The sequence below is a fragment of the Chelon labrosus genome (assembly GCF_963514085.1).
Source record: "Chelon labrosus genome assembly, chromosome: 20".
Taxonomy (NCBI): Eukaryota; Metazoa; Chordata; class Actinopteri; order Mugiliformes; family Mugilidae; genus Chelon; species Chelon labrosus.
Window position 1 is genome coordinate 1096631 of NC_140353.1, and position 19218 is coordinate 1115848.

The 19218-nt window shown below is 43.4% G+C and overlaps 1 protein-coding gene across 1 annotated transcript in view; it reads right to left on the reverse strand.

Annotated features, from left to right (window-relative positions):
• The window catches only part of mdga2a (MAM domain containing glycosylphosphatidylinositol anchor 2a), a gene marked incomplete at its 3' end in the record, with an annotated part of 53968 nt that overhangs the window by 25039 nt on the left and 9711 nt on the right, over positions 1 to 19218 (reverse strand). Inside the window, 5 exon segments of the mRNA XM_084569622.1 lie at positions 250 to 382; positions 2007 to 2203; positions 3759 to 3933; positions 8634 to 8645; positions 8647 to 8774. Of these exon segments, the coding sequence (XP_084425748.1) occupies positions 250 to 382; positions 2007 to 2203; positions 3759 to 3933; positions 8634 to 8645; positions 8647 to 8774 (645 nt within the window).

Consider the following 19218-nt stretch of genomic DNA (forward strand, 5'->3'; position numbering starts at 1 on the left):
GTTTAGGACCTGGTTATAAACTGGTTTAGAACATGGTTATAGACTGGTTTAAGACCTGACTATAGACTAATTTAGGACCTGGTTATAGACTGGTTTAGAACATGGTTATAGCCTGGTTTAGAACATGGTTATAGACTGGTTTAGGACCTGGTTATAAACTGGTTTAGGGCCTGATTATAGTCTGGTTATAGCAGAATGTTTTCAGCGGTGTACCTAATGAAGTGGCCAGGTGCTGTGTATTGATTGTACCTGTCCTGTTGCTCAGTCTGAAGTGGGCGCTCTTGTCTCCGATGCCGCAGACGTTCCTGACGGAGGAGATGCAGGTGTAGTCGGCATAATCCTGCGGTCGGAGATTCTTCAGCTTCAAGATCTTGGTCTCGCCCTGAAACACAGAGATTTAAAAAAAAAGGTTTTATTTTATATTAATTTAAATAATTAGATTTGGGAAATAAAATAAAGCAAAATGAGTAAATAAAAAATATTATGTTGTAATAAAGTTTAAATTTTCTCGTCCATTCAACAGGTTAATGTGTTAATGTGGTTTTGAGCCGTTTGTTAAACGAAATAAAAATATTAATTTAAATGTGTCAAATAAAATATATTAATTATAAATAAAATATTCTTTTAAAAAACAAATAAATATCCACTTTTAACTATCAGACAAGGAAAATAAAATGTATGAAATGAAAATGAAAAAATATTATCTTGGAAAATTAAATACATTTTTTAGATTTAATACACTTTAAACTCGTCCATTTGAGGAAAATGTGGTTTGGGTTTATTAAATAAATAAATATTACTTTAAATAAATGAAATGTGAATAAAAAATAAATATCTCTATCTCAATAAAATATTGTAGTAGTTTTTAGCTGATTGTTAAACTTAATAAATATATAAATTAATATTTAAATAATTGATTTTTATAATAATAAAAAAAATACTAACTTTATACTTTTTAGTATAAAAGTAAACTGACAGACATCAGCAGGTGGAACACAGCTCTGAGCTCCTCCTCCTCCTACTCTTCCTCCTCTTCCTCCCTCTCATCCTCCTCCTCCTCCTCCTCCTACTCTTCCTCCTACACCTCCTGCTCTTCCTCCCTCTCCTTCTCCTCCTCCATCTCCTCCTCCTCTTCCTCCCCTCGTCTCCTCCTCGCTGCCAAATCTCTCTTATCTCGTCTGGCAGCCTCAGCGCTGCCTTCCGCCACACGGACAGATGAGATGAGATTAGATGACATTTAAATGGGATGTCTGTGCAAAGATGGCGGCCAATTTTTATTTTTTATTTTTTTGGGCTGTAGGGGAAGAGGAGGAGGAGGAGGAGGAGGAGGAGATAAGCTCCTCATTATGAGCAGTGAGTAGGGAGGGGTTGAGGAGTTCATGAGCTGAAAGCGTCACAGTCAACAGCGTTCAAATGTGGCGTGAATGTTATCTCTAACTAGCCGTCTGATTGGCTGATTCGCTTCAAATTAAATCAGGACCAGAAAAAACAAAAAGGCAAATCTGGATACTCCATCTGTAGAGGAGGAGAAGGAGGAGAGGGAGGAGGAGAAAGAGGAGGATGGGGAGGAGGAGAATGAGGAGGAGGAGGAGGAGGAATAGAAGGGGAAAGAGGAGAAAGAAGAAGAGGCGAGGGAGGAATGGGGAGGAAGAGGAAGAGGAGAGGGAGGATTAGGAGGGGAAGAGGAGGAGGAAGAGGAGAAAGAAGAAGAGGAGAGGGAGGAATGGGGAGGAGGAGGCAGAGGAGAGAGAGGAAGTGAGGGAGGAGGAATATGAAGGTAGAAGGGTTGGAAGAGCGAAGAAGAGGAGGAGACTTAAACTCTGACTTTTTCAAAGCTCCACATTCAAACATTAGAAGAAACAAAGCCACAAACTTCTTCATCTGATTAATTCATTCATTCATTCATTCATTAATTAATTAACCTCAAACTAAAGTTTAGACTGTAACTGAGAAGCTTCACCACCAGCAGCAGATCTGGACGTGTTTACAGACGTTGTTGTCCTGACCTGCGTGAAGAACGGTTCGTAGATCTCCACCCCGGAGTCAGAGCCCTGAGACAGAACCTCCCTCCCTCTCCTCCAGGAGTAGAGAACCGGAGGGTTGGAGGTGGCAACGCAGCGGAGGAACACGGTCCGCTCAAAGTAGAACTGCTCCTTGGCCTCCCCAACGCTCTGATGGACCGTTATCACCGGGTCATCCAGGTCTGAGGAGGAGAGAAGGGGAGGGGGTCTTAAATTAGCTGGTTTTTGAATGGAGTCTGGTGAAGTGGATGGAGATGGTGGAAGCAGGTTATCTAACATCCAGAACCAGTCTATAGCCAAGCCCAAAACCTGATCCTGTACTGGTTGCATGTCGGTGTGGTGCTGGACGTTATTCATCCAGTTTCCTTGTCAAGGAAACATCGTGTAAAAGCCTCCATGCCCGGGGGGGGGGGGGGGGAGCACTCAGCTGATGCGTTCAGGTACCACTCAAATCCCAGCAATCCCAGAAACCTCCTCCAGGACATTATTTCTTTCATACAACAACACAGAGCGTGCAGGTATCCCGTCCTCCTGTCTTGTCTTTGTTCAGTGGAAACTTTACAAGAGCTGTAAAAAACACCTGGAGGACATTTTCTCTTCTACTGGGATCTACTGGGATTCACTGCATCCCACTTTCCACAGGGACAAACATTCTCGTGTTTTCTACGTCAGATCATCATCCAGCTGAGCTTCAGGGGAGAAACACCTGCAGAGATCAGATCCACGCTTTGATTCCACACATGTAGGTCGACGGAAAACAAGGAACACACGCGTGACGAGGAATCATGGAGGGCAGGAGGAGGTCTTATTATATAAAGACTAAAACCAGTTTACAACCAGGTCTAAAACCAGTCTATAACCAGTTCTAAAACCAGTCTATAACCAGGTCTAAAACCAGTCTATAACCAAGTCCAAAACCAGTTTACAACCAGGTCTAAAACCAGTCTATAACCAGTTCTAAAACCAGTCTATAACCAGTTCTAAAACCAGTCTATAACCAGGTCTAAAACCAGTCTGTAACCAGTTCCAAAACCAGTCTACAACTAAGTCTAAAACCAGTCTATAACCAGGTCTAAAACCAGTCTATAACGAGGTCTAAAACCAGTCTATAACCAGGTCTAAAACCAGTCTATAACGAGGTCTAAAACCAGTCTGTAACCAGTTCCAAAACCAGTCTATAACCAAGTCTAAAACCAGTCTATAACCAGTTCCAAAACCAGTCTATAACCAAGTCTAAAACCAGCCTGTAACCAGTTCCAAAACCAGTCTACAACTAAGTCTAAAACCAGTCTATAACCAGGTCTAAAACCAGTCTATAACGAGGTCTAAAACCAGTCTATAACCAGGTCTAAAACCAGTCTATAACGAGGTCTAAAACCAGTCTGTAACCAGTTCCAAAACCAGTCTATAACCAAGTCTAAAACCAGTCTATAACCAAGTCTAAAACCAGTCTGTAACCAGGTCTAAAACCAGTTTATAACCAAGTCCAAAACCAGTCTATAACCAGGTCCAAAACCAGTCTATAACCAAGTCTAAAACCAGTCTGTAACCAGTTCTTAAACCAGTCTATAACCAGGTCTAAAACCAGTCTGTAACCAGTTCTTAAACCAGTATATAACCAGTTCTTAAACCAGTCTATAACCAAATCCAAACCAGTCTATAACCCCGTCCTGGGCCAGCCAGACACACCTCACTGATGTGATCATACTACATGTGTGTGTTAGTGGGTGTTCTTACAGTAGACATCGACTCGTATGGAGCGGATGGCGGGCAGCCCCAGGCCGTTCTCAGCCTTGCAGTAGTAGCGCCCCCCCTGGTGGCGGCTGATGGTTTCAATCCTCAGAGTTTCGTTGTGCACCGTAGAATCTCCTGGACGATCCGAGGCGCCGCCCGCCGTCTTCGTCCAACGAATCTGGAAAGCACAGAGCAGAAGAGTATCAGTAACCACAGTTTGTCTTACGTACAGGACCCCCAACAGCCCAAAGAGTTCATGTTGAGTTCAGGTTCGGGTTAAATGTAACTTGAAACTGAAATAATGTCCAACTATCTTTGGTGTAGAGACTCTGGTTGGAGTTCAGACCTTTGAAGAGCTGTTTGAGGTTTGAGATGTGGTTTCAGGGCTCCTGTCATAATCAGGACCTGGGAAGGTATTAGGAAAGTGAGGCTCTCCGGGACCGAAGCTATTCCTGGGGTCCTGATTGGTTCAGAGGTAACATGTGACCTGAGGTTTGGTTCAGGCCGTCCACAATAAATGAAGTAATAGCAACGTCCCAACGAGGATAGCAGCACAAACTGTGTGAGTGTGGTCCAGCCTCTCGGCCAGATTTGTCCTCTTTCAGCATCTGTTGGTCAGATTTCCATCTGTCCCTCCCACCTGCTCTGTCCACCTCCTCCTCCTCCTCCTCCATCATCATCCTCTCCTCTCCATCTGTCTCTCCTCATTGTCGTTTGCCCTTCTCTCTCTCTCTCCTCTCCTCTGACATCAGTGGACTTTTTATTTTTGATTGATGGCAGAAAATGGATCCTCAGAGCTGAAGAACAGTACGAACCGATGCTCACAGATGAAGAGTCTGTCTTTAAGTCTGATGTTGACACGGGACAGGACGAGTACTCTGCTTCATGCAAAGGTACCTCATGGTTTAAAAAAACTATGATGTTTCTATTTTCTATCTTGTGTGGTCTGACTTTGGTTGGTCAGCAAGGGGTCTAAAACCAGTCTGTAACCATGTCCAGAACCAGTCTATAACGGGGTCCAGAACCAGTCTGTAACCATGTCCAGAACCAGTCTATAACGGGGTCCAGAACCAGTCTATAGCCAAGTCCAAAACCAGTCTATAACGGGGTCCAGAACCAGTCTACAAACATGTCCAGAACCAGTCTATAACGGGGTCCAGAACCAGTCTACAAACATGTCCAGAACCAGTCTATAGCCAAGTCCAAAACCAGCAGATTTTTGAATGGAGTCTGGTCAGGTGAATGAGATGGTGAAAGCACGTTATCTAACATCCAAAACCATTCATAGCCAAGTCCAAAATCAGTCTTTAACCAAGTCCAAAACCAGTCTTTAACAAGGTCCAAAACCAGTCTATAACCAAGTCCAAAACCAGTCTTTAACAAGGTCCAAAACCAGTCTATAACCAAGTCCAAAACCAGTCCACAACAAAGTCCAAAACCAGTCTATAACCAAGTCCAAAACCAGTCTTTAACCAAGTCCAAAACCAGTCTTTAACAAGGTCCAAAACCAGTCTATAACCAAGTCCAGAACCAGTCCACAACAAAGTCCAAAACCAGTCTATAACCAAGTCCAAAACCAGTCTATAACCAAGTCCAAAACCAGTCTTTAACAAGGTCCAAAACCAGTCTATAACCAAGTCCATAACCAGTCTATAACCAAGTCCAAAACCAGTCTTTAACCAAGTCCTGAACCAGTCTTTAACCAAGTCCAAAACCAGTCTTAAACAAGGTCCAGAACCAGTCTTTAACCAAGTCCAAAACCAGTCTTTAACCAGGTCCAAAACCAGTCCATAACCAGTCTTTAACCAGGTCCAAAACCAGTCCATAACCAGTCTTTAACTAGGTCCAAAACCAGTCCAAAACCAGTCCAAAACCAGTCCATAACCAGTCTATAACCAAGTCCATAACCAGTCTATAACCAAGTCCATAACCAGTCTATAACCAGGTCTCAAACCCATATATTTTTGAATAACTCCTGTACAGTAATTATAATATATATAAAGTTTGAGTAGTTGGTGTTGAGAAACAAGAAGAAGAAGAAGAAGAACATCATTACATACAGGAACCATGTTAACCTTTTTACTTCTCCGGCTCCTCCACCTCTAAACTACGTCAGCAGATTTCATACTCTCTTTATTCTCTCTCTTTCTTTCCCACCTGCTCCATCATCCCTCCCTCCATGCCTCCCTCCCTCCCTCCCCCATGGTACAGTCCTCCCACATGTCGCCTCGCTGCCAGCTGGAGTGAAGCAGACCTTTCATCGACCGTCGGTGCAGACGGGAACGGCCTCAAACCAGCAAATGAATTAATGAGCTAAAAATAGTCTCCGTCCACAGATCCTGGATCAGTGTGACAACGCTCTGTCGGTGGAAAGTCTAATTAACACGCCATCACTGTACTTACATGATTAACAACCACTCTGGAGAAGGTAAAGGAGAAGAAGGAGAAGAAGGAGGTGAAGGAGGTGAAGGAGGTGAAGGAGGCTGCATGTGACATGATCATCAGAAGATCTGGAGGAGACAGAACTTCCTGCTTCTATGTCCAGGAAAAGGAGCAGAAGAAGAAGGAGGACAATAAACTTCTTCCTCACTTCGATCTTTTGCCTCCACTTCTCTCTCCTTCTTCTCCTCCTCCTTCTCCTGCTCCTTCTCCTGCTCCTCCTTGTCCTCCACTTCTTCCTCACTTTTCTTATTCTCCTCCTCCCTCTTATTCATCTCAGTTTCTTCCTCCTTCTCCTCCTCCTTCTTCTTTTCCTCGTCCTCCTTATCTCTCACAACCTCCTTGTCTTCCTCCTCCACATTCGTATTCCTCTCCCCCTGATTCTCCCTCTCTTCATCCTCCTCTTTCCTCTTCACTTTCTTCTCCTCCTCCACCTTTTTCTTTATCCCCCTCCTCTTCCTCCACTTCTCCTCCTCCTCCTCCTCCTCCTCCTCCTCCTTCATCACCTCTACAGTGATTGATGTGAGCACATGTATCTGATCACATCATTTGAATCCGTCTCCGTGGTAACGGTTGATCTCTGATCAGTCATTGATCAGGATGCTGTTCTGGAGACGTGTCATTATAGAAACACGGAGTCACTACGTGTTTATCTGATCGTGTTAAAACATCATTAACAACCAGAGGAACAAGAGATGAAGAAGATGAAGAAGAAGAGGAGCTGAAGAGGAAGAAGAGGGGGATGAAAGAAAAATGCAGAGGAAGCTGAGCTCTGCAGTGACGCAGTGAAGGTTTACAGTGTGAGCTGATCTATTTATAGCTACAGACAGCAGAGAGAGAGGAGGAGGAGGAGGAGAGAGGAGGAGGAGGAGGAGAAGAGGAGGAGGAGGAGGAGGAGGGAGGAGGAGAGAGGAGGGGGAAGAGGAGGAGGAGGAGGAGGAGAGAGGAGGAGGAGGGGGAGGAGAGGAGGAGAAGGAGGAGGAGGGGGAGGAGAGGAGGAGGGGGAGGAGGAGGAAGAGGAGAGGAGGAGGAGGAGAGAGGAGAGGGAGGAGAGGAGGAGAGGAGGAGAGGAGGAGGAGGGGGAGGAGAGGAGGAGGAGAGAGGAAGAGGAGGAGGAGGAAGAGGAGGAGGAGGAAGAGGAGAGGAGGAGGAGGAAGAGGAGAGGGAGGAGGAAGAGGAGGAGAAGGAGGAGGAGGGGGAGGAGAGGAGGAGGAGGAGGAGGAGGAGGAGGAGGAAGAGGAGGAGGAGGGAAGAGGAGGAGGTGGAAGAGGAAGAGGAGGAGGAGGAGGAGGAGGAGGAGGAAGAGGAGGAGGAGGAGAAGGAGGAAGAGGGGGAGGAAGAAGAGGAGGAAGAAGAGGAGGAAGAAGAGGAGGAGAGGAGGAGGGGGAGGAGGAGGAGGAGAAAGAGGAAGAGGAGAAGAGGAGAGGAGGAGGAGGAGGAGGATGAGGAGAAAGAGGAGAGGAGGAGGAGGAGGGTGGGGAGGAAGAAAAGGAGGAAGAGGAAGAAGAGGAGGAGGAGGAGGAGCTGAAAATAAAGATAAAGGAGGTGAAGAAGAAGAGAAGGAAGAGAAGCAGGAGGAGGAGAAGTGGATGCGATGGAGGAGGTAAAAGGGAGGAGGATGAGGAGGAAGAGTAGGAGGAAGAAGATGGGGACGAGGAGGGGGAAGAGGAGGAAGAGGGGGAGGATGAGGAGGAAGAGGAGGACGATCAGGAGGAGGAGGAGGATGAGGATGAGGAGCAGCAAGAAGACGAGGAGGAGGAGGAGGAAGAGGAGTTCCAGATCAGAGAGACTCCAGAACAAAGTCAGCCTGGCTTCCTGAAGAGTTTAAAGATCTCTGAACAGTTTGGAGCCAAGGTCATAAACAAACCAGACAGGAAGTCTCTATGTTCTCTCTCTGTTCTCTCTGTTCTCTCTGTTCTCTGTTCTCTGTTCTCTCTGTTCTCTCTGTCTCTGCACAAACTCAACAGTCTGCAGAGTTTAAACCAAAGTCCAAGAAAAAGAAGACGACAAACTGCAGGTTTCTACCCGACGACAGAAACAGGAGGACGTTCTCAGCTTCTGCTTAAAAATATATCTTTATGATTATTTTTGACGCTTCCTGTAAAACACAGACGTCCAGCTCCAAAGACGTCCAGCAGCCAATGAATCTCTCTGAGCTGCTTTAGTCTCATTTATGTTTGTGATCAAAGCAAGAAATCTGCTGTTGGTGACGGAAAACCTGCAAACTAGTGACATCCTGAATGATGGTGGAGACGATGAAGACATTTTAAAATGATCAGATCAGATCAGACTTCTGTAGTTATTGGTTTTAGCTCTACCATAAACCAAAACCCCGTCCCTGTAGCGTCAAAACTTCTTCTTCTTCTTGTTTTAATGTTGGTTAGCTAGCGTCTTAGCCGGTGTCGGTGGTGTGCCCCCCCCACCAGCGTTCCCTGTTACCTGTGGTCTGGGGGTGTCCCGTCACTAGACACTGCAGCTCCAGGGTCTCTCCCTCTCTGATGGTGTAAACCCGCTCACTGTAGCGCTCCTCCTCCACGTTACAGGCCTGACCAGAGTGCACAATCCGTACTGTAGGGGGCGCTGTGGAAAATACAAACACAGGGTTAATACTGACTCCAGAGCATAGACTGTATATAAACATGGACTACACGTCTCCACTTCCTCTCATTGGTCAAACTGACTCTATGTTCCCGGGGATACGGGCGGCGCCATCTTGTGAGTTTGGATCCAGAGTCTGATCAGTATGGTCTGAGGGCGGAGCCACGTGGAGCCGTGATATTGATGCCCCGCCCACACTTCCTCCAGACTTATATTTTGTGTCTATAACTTAAGGTTTACTTCATTTTAAATTTTGCTTTTTCAACATCATCACATTAGAATTTAGTTCACATTAGAATACATCATCCTCTTCCATAATTTGATGATCTTAAATTTACTATTTTTATAACATTAACCATTCTGAAACTCAGCATTTGTAGTTTTTTTTTTTTTTTTTAAATCTCCAGCTCCTTCAAAGTAAAAGTCTTACAGTTGCTTCAGGTTTAAATTGTGGCGGTGATGAAATGAGTTGACTGTTTAATAGTATTTGGCTTAATGAGGTACAGTAGGTATCCAGGTGAGCTTTCAGAAAGTGTCAGACTGAACCCACCAGGAGTTTCAGGTCAGATTCGAGGCCTGACGAAGCTAATTAAAGCTGTGAAATGACAAAGAGGAGAAAAAAAAAAAAAGGTCAGCTGGAAATTAATTTTTAATTGACGGGAGCTCCAGCGCCGAGCAGACGGGCTGCAGCCTGGACCACCAACCCCTGATCTGGATCTGGATCTGGATCGGGCTGCAGACTGCGGCTGTTAGAGCGGCGTGCAGCAGAGTTTTCTTTCTTTCTGTGTCAGCAGCTGCACGTCGGACCTTCTTGTTTCTTTTTATTTTTACGCCTCTATTTTTTGCCTGACCTGCTGCATCGGTGAGATACAGTTCGCTGACATGAACTGGGACTAAAATGAGACTACAGCAGCCCTCTGCAGGTGATCTGGTACCGCTGAGCCTCCGGTAACAAACTGATCAATCACTTCAGATCATCAAAGGAAGGAAAGTAGCTGTGGAAAATAATGATTACAGCCAGGAGACACCACAGAGGAAGAGGAGGAGGAGGAGGAGGAGGAGGAGGTGTTGTGATGATCTGGTTTCTGGTTTCTATTTTTAGATTCAGAATTTTTCTTCATCCGTCCTCTAATGACTCATGTTTCTATCTTTATGAGGACTTTCCATTGACATAATTCATGCTTAATTTATAAGTTAACAAGTTTTAATCCTCAAAAAGTTGTGAGGCCAAGAAAAATGGCCCCTTTAATGACTTATATGTGATGACTAACCTTTTATACAATTAATTCCCTGAACTCTAAACCTAATTTACCCTGAAACTAAGCCTTTTTTCAAAGTCTCAACCATAGACTGTAAAAAAAGTAGACGCCATGACAGCGCATTTTAAAGTGGACCTCCCGCTGTCATAAGCCCCGCCCCCTCCATGTTATTGGATGGGACTTGGGTCAAAATAAAACCCTAAAGTACAAGTCACATTTTTTTATTTATTTATTGTCATTTTGTGTAGTTGATATAATACTGATGTATGTTCAAGTTTCGTTTTAGGTAACTGAAGCTATAAAAACAGGATGTGACATCATGATGACTGACAGCTTCACAAAACTTTTTTCTAACCGAAACAACTCAAAGCCAATTAAAATTTACTTTATCCATTAAACTTCATTCTCAACCATTGTTAAACGTTGTCTAACTCAAGCCACAAATATGAAATGTAACTTGTTTTAGCAATTGCAGTTTAAAAAAATATATCTTTTTGTATACTGTAATCTCAAATTAAAGTCTATTTAAATCATTTAATAACTACAATTCTAGTCTAAACTGGAAGCACAAATGTAATAATTAGGCTAGATGTTTCCAAGTCCTCTTCCATGATTTTCTGATGTTTAATTAATAAATATGCAAAATTAACACACAGAATGAAGCATTTATAGATATTAAAATATTAAAACAGGCTGTTATCAGGTCACACAGCAAATAAGTTTCCTTCCTTCTTTTTCTTTTACTATTTATGTTTTGTTTAGGGGGCCATCGCTATACATAGAAGAGTAAGTATAACTTAGACTAACACCTGCGCCAGAGTTTTTACCTGTCGTTCCCAGATTCATGTATTTTTAGTCCTTTAACCTAAATGTACCATGAAATCAAGTGTGAACAGGTTCTAACACTCAAAACGTTCTCGGCCCACAACGTCAGTTTGCTGCAAGAGCTTGGACCCCACGACACACTGAAAACAAGAACAAACACACACACACCGACGGACTGAACCCTCCCCAGACAGAACTTCAATCAGAACCAGAACCGACTGGACAGAACTTCAATAGAACCACGGATCCTTGTGTTCCAGCTCCAACGGAGTCAGAACAGTTAAAGTCAGACTAAAGATAGAACCACCAGAGAAGTGTGAGAGCTTCAGAGTGGAGCCAGAATAGAAACAGAAGAGTTTAAACCGAACAGAATAAGGTTTTTAATTTTAGATACGGCAAAAGTTTTAACTTGAAGAGGATTTACAGTGATGTGTTTTATTTGTTTTACTCAGGAGACGATTCAGACGTACAGACACCCAGGATGTGTTTTATTCTGGTTCTGTTTAGTCACATTTATATTTCTATTGGTGTTTATTTTGTGTTGTCTATACCTTTGTGAAGTGTGCAGTTTTAATACTTTTTAACGTGGAGGCTTCAATAAGAACACTTGGACTTTTGTTGACTTCTAGTTTGAGTCTAAAAGTCATCTCCACCTGTGTGCGTAGTGTTTCTGACACTGATTTATTAAAGATTTCTAAATGACTGATTTCGCTTGTTTTCATCTGTTTTCTCCTTCCCCCACTCACTCTGTTGTGGCTCAGGTATTTTCCATTCCCCTTCTAAAACCAGGTATTAGTCTAATCCCCGTGCAGCACCATAAAACCAACCACATACTAATAAGTGATGAATCCGTGCAGAAACCCGGTGGCAGACGGGCTGATCCTCGCGGTACAAGCTGCAGCAAACACAACAGAAAGACCCACACAACACCTCATACATTCGGGAATTACACCCCTCCCTCCCTCCCTCCCCTCCTTCCCTCCCCTCCTTCCCTCCCTCCCCTCAGAGACTTTACAATCATTCCTAAACCAGGAAATAGATCAAATCCAATCCTCTCGGATAAACGGCTGCAGGTGAGAGCAGTGAGGCGACCCACAGGGATGTCGGGAGTTTATGGAGGTCATACCGCTATGTTTGCAGCATTTAAAGATGCAATTACACCAACAATCACTGGTTCTGTCTGATGGACAAATTCAAATTTTCTTTACAAATCTGCAACAAAGCTGGTGAAGAAGGACAGCTCTGGTAAAGATGGACGACTCTGTGACGCAAAGGAAAAACTGTGAAGACCATTAAGACGTCAGCGTCCTGTTAAAACACTGCTCTCCTGACCTGGAAAAACGGTTCATAAAACTGTGAACCAATGCACTCGCTGAGGGAATTCAGTTCAGCGGGCAGCACCAACAACAACTCACCAAATAAAAAAACATCCAGACTCAGCGGTTAGTGTTTGAGAGAAGCAGAGACACTCGTCTTCCTGCTTCATTCACTTAATCCCGACCTAGAGATGAGCTGAACGTCTGGATACCAGCATCACAGAGCTGGTTCATCTCCAGCTCAATGAAGTCCTTCTCATGAACCAGGGATGTTGATGAAATTCATAGTGATGGCGCCATGGGACAATTTCAAGGATCACTCTTGACCTTTAGCACCTCAAGAAAAACCCATAAAAACCTTGAGAGGAGAAATAAATTCAAAGCTTACAACAATAACCACTGAGCCTGGATAGTTCCTTGTTTGGTTTGGCTGCTCGCTGAACTGAATTCCCTCAGCGAGTGAATTGGTTCACAGTTTTATGAACCGTGTTTTCAGGTCAGGAGAGCAGTGTTTTAACAGGACGCTGACGTCTTTATGGTCTTCACAGTTCTTCCTTTGGGTCACAGAGCTGTCCAGGACGGACTCAGAGCCACAACTCTCTGAATTCCATCAACATCCATCCGTGGTCTCCGGCCGACACGTCGCTGCAAACCTTTGTGGACTTCATTCATGGTTCTGACAGCTGGAGGTAAACCAGGGCCAACAGAGGCAGCTAAAACCAGCTCTGAGATGTTCAGCTCATCTCTAGGTCAGGATTAAGTGGATTAAGTCCCTTTAATTAAAGGGCTTGAATATTTACCGTTGCCTGACAACACCATCCTTGTATATTCTCATTGGTTAGCGTTGAAGTTGACGTAATCTCCTAGAATTTAAATCTTAAATATTATTTGATTTTGATTAATCCAGGCAGCCAGGGTGAGTCTGCCGGGAGATCAGGAGGTTTGAGAGTCTGTAAACACCTCACATTAGCAGATAATCTTGGCCCAGCTCCAGAGCAGGCAGAGGTCTTTACTAGATTCCTGCTCCTATTGTTGGGTTGAGGGTGAATCGTGGGATAAATCGCCCCAAAGCCGCAGCAGCGCGAGTCCATCTTAACCTTGACGCAACCTCAGCTTAAACTAAGCCAAGCCGCTGCAATGTGGCCGTGTAAACAAGTGTATTTCCTGACAACCCAAGTAAAACAAACGCTCACACAGAGTCAGCCTCAGGCCTCTTACAGTAGAGCAGGGAGTCTCTGAGGGCGTCAGCAGCTCGCCTCATTTAACCACTGTGTGTTTGTGTTTGATGTCGACACACAGTGAGTCATCCTCCGGCAGAGTGGAGCTGCTCTGGCTTTTATTACGTTGTGGGGGCCAAGCTCCTGCAGAATACTAACGTTGTGGGGTCATACAACATTATGAGGGTTTAAGGTAAAGGTTTGTGAATGTATTCTGTCAATGGAAGGTCCTCATTAAGACAGAAATAGGAGTGTGTGTGCTTTGTCTGCAGCCTCATCTAGTGAATGTTGTCTTATTTTGATAATTAAATTATTTGATCCATGAGTTTCTAATAAATAAAATCCATAAAATCAGTACTTCCCAGTAAAACCAATCTGAGACTTGTCGTCTATGCCCTGGTGGACGTATTAATGCTCTGCAGTCAGTGGATTTTGTCAGCTATTTCCAAAATGGCCGCCTTCATGGATTTTCTGTACCTTTTTGCAGGAAAATCTTTGCTAATTTTGAACAGGTTGAATTAACAATAACAATTATATTGTTATGAATTATTACTTTATATTTTATACATTACATTATAGTAAAATCAGGTTGTTTATCAAATATAATGCAGCATCTATTAGGGATGCAAGCAATTAATCGATTATCGATTAATTGTCGATAAGAAATTACTCGATTAAAATTAATTAATTGCAATTAATTGTATTTTGAACCCGTAATTCCCCGGCAGTCCTCGTGGGGGCGCTCTTGACGCCAGACGTACTTGATGCACACGCGGGAACACAAGCGAAGCAGGGCTCTGACGACAACAACAACAGACAAACGAGAAGCGGTACACTGACAGGATGAAGAGGGCAAAAGTTGGTCAATGACGACAACGACGCCAAATGCACAATATGTGGAAGTATTTTAAAGTACAACAACTCCACAACTTCGTTAAATTACCACCTAAATATGTCACATTCAGCCGTGCTACAAACAGCGAGTGGTTCAGAATATGTTTGATATGCTACCAAAATGTTATTCCCTGCCCTCAAGTAAGCTCAGAATAAATATTTAATTAGCCCTCTCGTGCATAGCGGTCACTACAGTGGACAGCTACTAAAAAGTAATTTTCTCTTTAATGCAGTGGTTTCTACGGTGGAACTGCATATCAGCCTCTAGAGTGCTCTCTGCTGCCCTACTCCATTAAGGTCTTTTCAGTGGTGAGTCGGTGTAACTGCAAGTAAACTTCCTCTGAATCCAACGTGGCCGCTGAAAAGCCATCCGTGCTGACCACTGCTGGTATATCCTGTCAAAGCTTCTATTCTTGAAGAACCACATAGGTAAAAAAAAATATATATATATGATGATATACAGTAACATCTAAGGAAGCATATTATCCGTTTGGAATATGAAATTTTTACTTCCAATATGTAGAAAAATACATTTAACCATGTGTCCAATGAAGTCCAATGAAGTGGACATCATGCATCACCAAGTATATTTTTAACACAAGTCATGTAATTGCTTCACTGTTTCTTGTGACTGTTTTGGTTACAAGTCAGTGTATAATTGTTCTATTTATAAGCTATTCATTTAAAATATAACTTTTTGTGCAGATTAGCTGTAGTTTGTGTTACTATACTAATTATTTTATAATTAATTAAAGATTTATTCTGAGCTTACTTGAGGGCAGGGAATAACATTTTGGTAGCATATCAAACATATTCTGTAGATAGAACCTATTCAGAGGGAAATTCAGCCTCTCAGAAAAATTGCCGCTTATCAATTAATCGATCATCGATCGATAAGATGAAACAACTATCGATTAATGAATTACTCGATAATTTGCATCCCTAGCATCTATATATGGTCATTTACCTAAATCGTCACCGTGATGGCAATTTTTCTAATTTAATTTACCTGATAAGATTTAAATGTCATCTTATAATATGCATTAATTCATTAATTCATTTCATATTTGTGGAATCTTTGTTGGATATTTCTGTGTTTTTTCCCAATTTCCTGACAATTATTCAATCAGTCAGGCTTCACATTTATAAACTTAATCCTCACACCTGGCTTCTACGGCTACCTGAGGTCAAATCGATATCATTAATACAAATTATAAAAAGATAAAATAAGATTTTCTTCTAATTTAAATACAATTACGAAAAAATAAGGAATTTCAAGTGTTTTTTGTTTTTTTTCTTGTGACTGGTCCGACTCTTGTCTTTCCTGCTGTTTTTACAGAACTAACCACAGAGTTTAAACTGCTAGCGTCAACTGAACTGATCTGAGACCAGCTGTTTCATCCAGTTTTCATTTATTCATGTCAAAAGACAGAAGTGGAAAGACAGAGAGAGAGAGAGAGGGGGAGACCGAGAGACAGAGAGAGAGAGAAGACATGAAAACTAAATGTTAAATCCAGGATCTGTCCCACATTCATACCGTCTCATCTCACTCAGGTTCAGCTCCGTCTCCGTCCTCTGATCTCAGGTCAGATTTAACTTCACTGTTTTATTCATATTAAAAAAGCGTCTCTCTCTCTCTCTCTGTTATGTAAGCTCTCTCACTCTATTTCTGGAGAGGAGAATCTCTCTGAGGAAGCTGCCGAGTCAGTGGGACACCTATAAATAACCACTGATATCTGATTGGCTGACAGCACAGAGCTGCTTCTGCATACGTAATGAGGCACACGGAGCGAAGAGGAATGAATGGAGGCAGCACTTGACTCAGTGCATCTGAACTGGCCAGTCACATTTAAACATGTCTCTCTGATCAGGCTCCTAAACTCTGTCGGGCCTCTGATTGTCCTGGAGGAGGTCGTAGGAATGGTTAGGAAAGTTAAAGGCATCTCAACGTTTCCTGTCAACGTGTTCCCGGTGTTCTTCATGAGGTTGAAATGCTTCTATGGGTTCATCAGGGTTCAGGACGTCCTGCAGAAGTTTGTATGAAGGTTTTAGTAGATCTTGAGATATTGCTGTGGAGGAGGTTGCAGAAGTTGTTGCTGAAGGAGATCCCAGAATTTCTGGCATTCTCTGAGAAACTACCAGAGGTTTAATGTTTTTGAAGAGACCTCCTGCCCCAGAAGAGGTTCTTCACGGTTCTTAGGGTCTGGAGTGATCACTGAAATGTTTAGAAAAAACCTGAAGACTTCCTGAAGATGTTTCACCACTCATTCAAGTAGTTGACAGATATACCATGACCTGGATGACGTAGACAACAGGTTCCAGTCCAGAAGTCCTTGGAGAGAAGATCTAGATGTTTTTTTAGAAGCTTCAAGAGGATCTCAGGCCCAGAAGAGTAGCTCCTCCTAGCTTACAGATACAGATATTCAGCTGCTGCAACCTTCCTATTTGAGAAGTCAGCCATTATTGAAAATACTCCAGAGGTTCTTTACGAATATTTTGAGAAGGTTCCATCAGTCCTCGAGGAATTTCTAGCATTCCTTGGAAAGATCTGACATCCTCGGAAGCTGGTTTTCAAGGCGCTTGCAGAAGGTTAAGAAGTGTTAAATTAACGTTAAATGTTCTTCGAAGAAGGTTATAGAGGGAACCAAGAAGATCTGAGGCGCTCTTGAAGATTTAGGGCCCTTAGAGAATGTTCTACGGATCCTTGAGGAGCGTACATGACGAGACAGAGGAAAAGAGGTTGAAGGGTCCTTGACAACGACTACATTCAATGTCTCTAAGGATGGGGTATAGATAATAAAGGGGGTTAGGTGATGACAGGAGCATCTGTGCTGTTGCTATGGTTACGTATTGTGTAATGTATAATAATTTTTTATTCTTGCAGCCGATCAGAAGGCAGGATTATGTGATTATGGTTTCACTGGTTTCACTGGTGGAGTCTCCTCCACAGCAGCAGCTTGTAAACACTGCAGTGAGCTTCCTCCTCGCCCTAATAACCGCAGAGCTGTTAACACCACAACGTATCTCACATCACGCCGTAATTATCAGAGCTGCCTCTGCAACGAGACGAGGCTGCAGCACGTTAACGCCACATAACTCACATCACGGCTCAGAGAGACGAGGGGCGACCATTCATCTTCTGTGACGGAGGAGGAGAGGGAGGGAGGCGGAGGAGGGAAGCAGTCAGGCAGAAAATTCACATTTTACAGTTTCATCGTCTGAGAACGATGAACGGAAACGCACAGAGCTGCAGGAAGGAGATGGACGGATGAGAGGAAACATTTCTCTCAAATAAAATCAATTAAGTCAAAACAAATCGCTCGGCGTTCAGATCGTTTCAGTCGGCACGAGCAGCCGAGAGGGAAAACTCCAAACGTGTATGTTGCCTTCAATGACCTTCCTGAGTCAAAATGGTTGATGCCACAGATCTACTTTACTTTAGTGACAGCTGACCAAGAAATGCGCAGAATATTAATCATTTTTTTTTCACTTTACATTTTAAAACTACAGTTTTAATACGGCTAATAGTTTCTCTTCCTAGCTTCCTAGCTAATAGCAGCTCCTCAGAGGTTTTGGATGATGACATTATCCTACGCTTCTGGAAATTGTCAGAGTATTTTCTGATATTTAAACAACTAAATGATTAACTGACAAAAATAACTGTGAGATTCGCTGATGTCGATTTAATTGTGTTTTCCAGTCCATTCCCACAGCAGCGTATTAATGTGTTTGAAGTTTTAAAGAGTCCTGAGAGGCAGAACCGTTACGCTCCCTGCTTGTTCTCCGTTTCATTATCGGTTTGTCTCATTAACTGTCAGCAGCAGTGATTATTATTATTTTTTTTTTCAGTTTCACTAATTATAATTAGAAGACATCAACAGCACCAGTGGATCAGAAAGAAACGGCAGCAGTCATCTAAAATACAGGAAGTTAATAAAAAAGGAGACACAGACACGTGTCCTGCACATTTATTCAGCATCAACGGCTAAAAGATGCACAGCTACAGTTTTTTAGTTTTCTGTCGAGACGTTTGTGCGACAGACTCATCAGCTAATGTCACTAATGAGTTTGTCTCCAGATGGTGTTAATTAGTGAATCGAGCTGCCGACCGCGACACAGCTCGGCCTGCGACGGGACCCTGAGGACGACTGGCTTCTTATTCCTGTCGCTTGTATTCAGGAACACGCTGCCGTGTTTATGCAAGCAGAAGAAGAAAATGATCAGCTGATCCCAGCCTCAGGGAGGTCTCCTACAGTCGTTGAAAACTTAGCACGTTGCCACTGCTGTGGTTTAAAGTTGCATCAAATGGGGGCTCCTTAAAGAGGTCTCCTACTCCAACTGAAAACCTAGCACGATGCCACTCCTGTAGTTTAAAGTTTGTCAGGTAGAGGTCCCTTAGAGACGTCTTCTACTTCTATTGAAACCTCAGATCATTGTCACTGCTCTAGTTGAAAGTTGTGTCAAGTGGGGGGACCCTTAGAGAGGTCTCCTACTCTAACTGAAAACCGTTGCCACTGCTCTAGTTTAAAGTCTATCGTGTCACGTCCCAGTGAACCTGACCTTCATTTATTTTTTAGCCTTTTTTAAAAACGTGTTTCAGTAAATAAAGTTTTGTCTGTCAGATCGCGTTTAGGTGCGTTTGTTTTGCCGGTCGGAGCCGACTGCTCCTGAGCCGTGGAGGTGGGGACGGCACAGCGAAGCTTCACGGCTCTATGAGCTTCTCAGTTCGTCTACCAGCCAGGGTGACGGCTCCTTTTCTCCCCCACTAAACATTTGGGTGAAGAAATTAATCAACATGTCGACTCGGATCTAGTTTGAGACGGGCCGGCCGAGCTGAGCAGTGGAGGAGAAGGAGGAGGAGGAGGAGGAGGAGGCTTTAGACGAGACAGGGGGAAGTAGAAAAACTCCCCAGGTG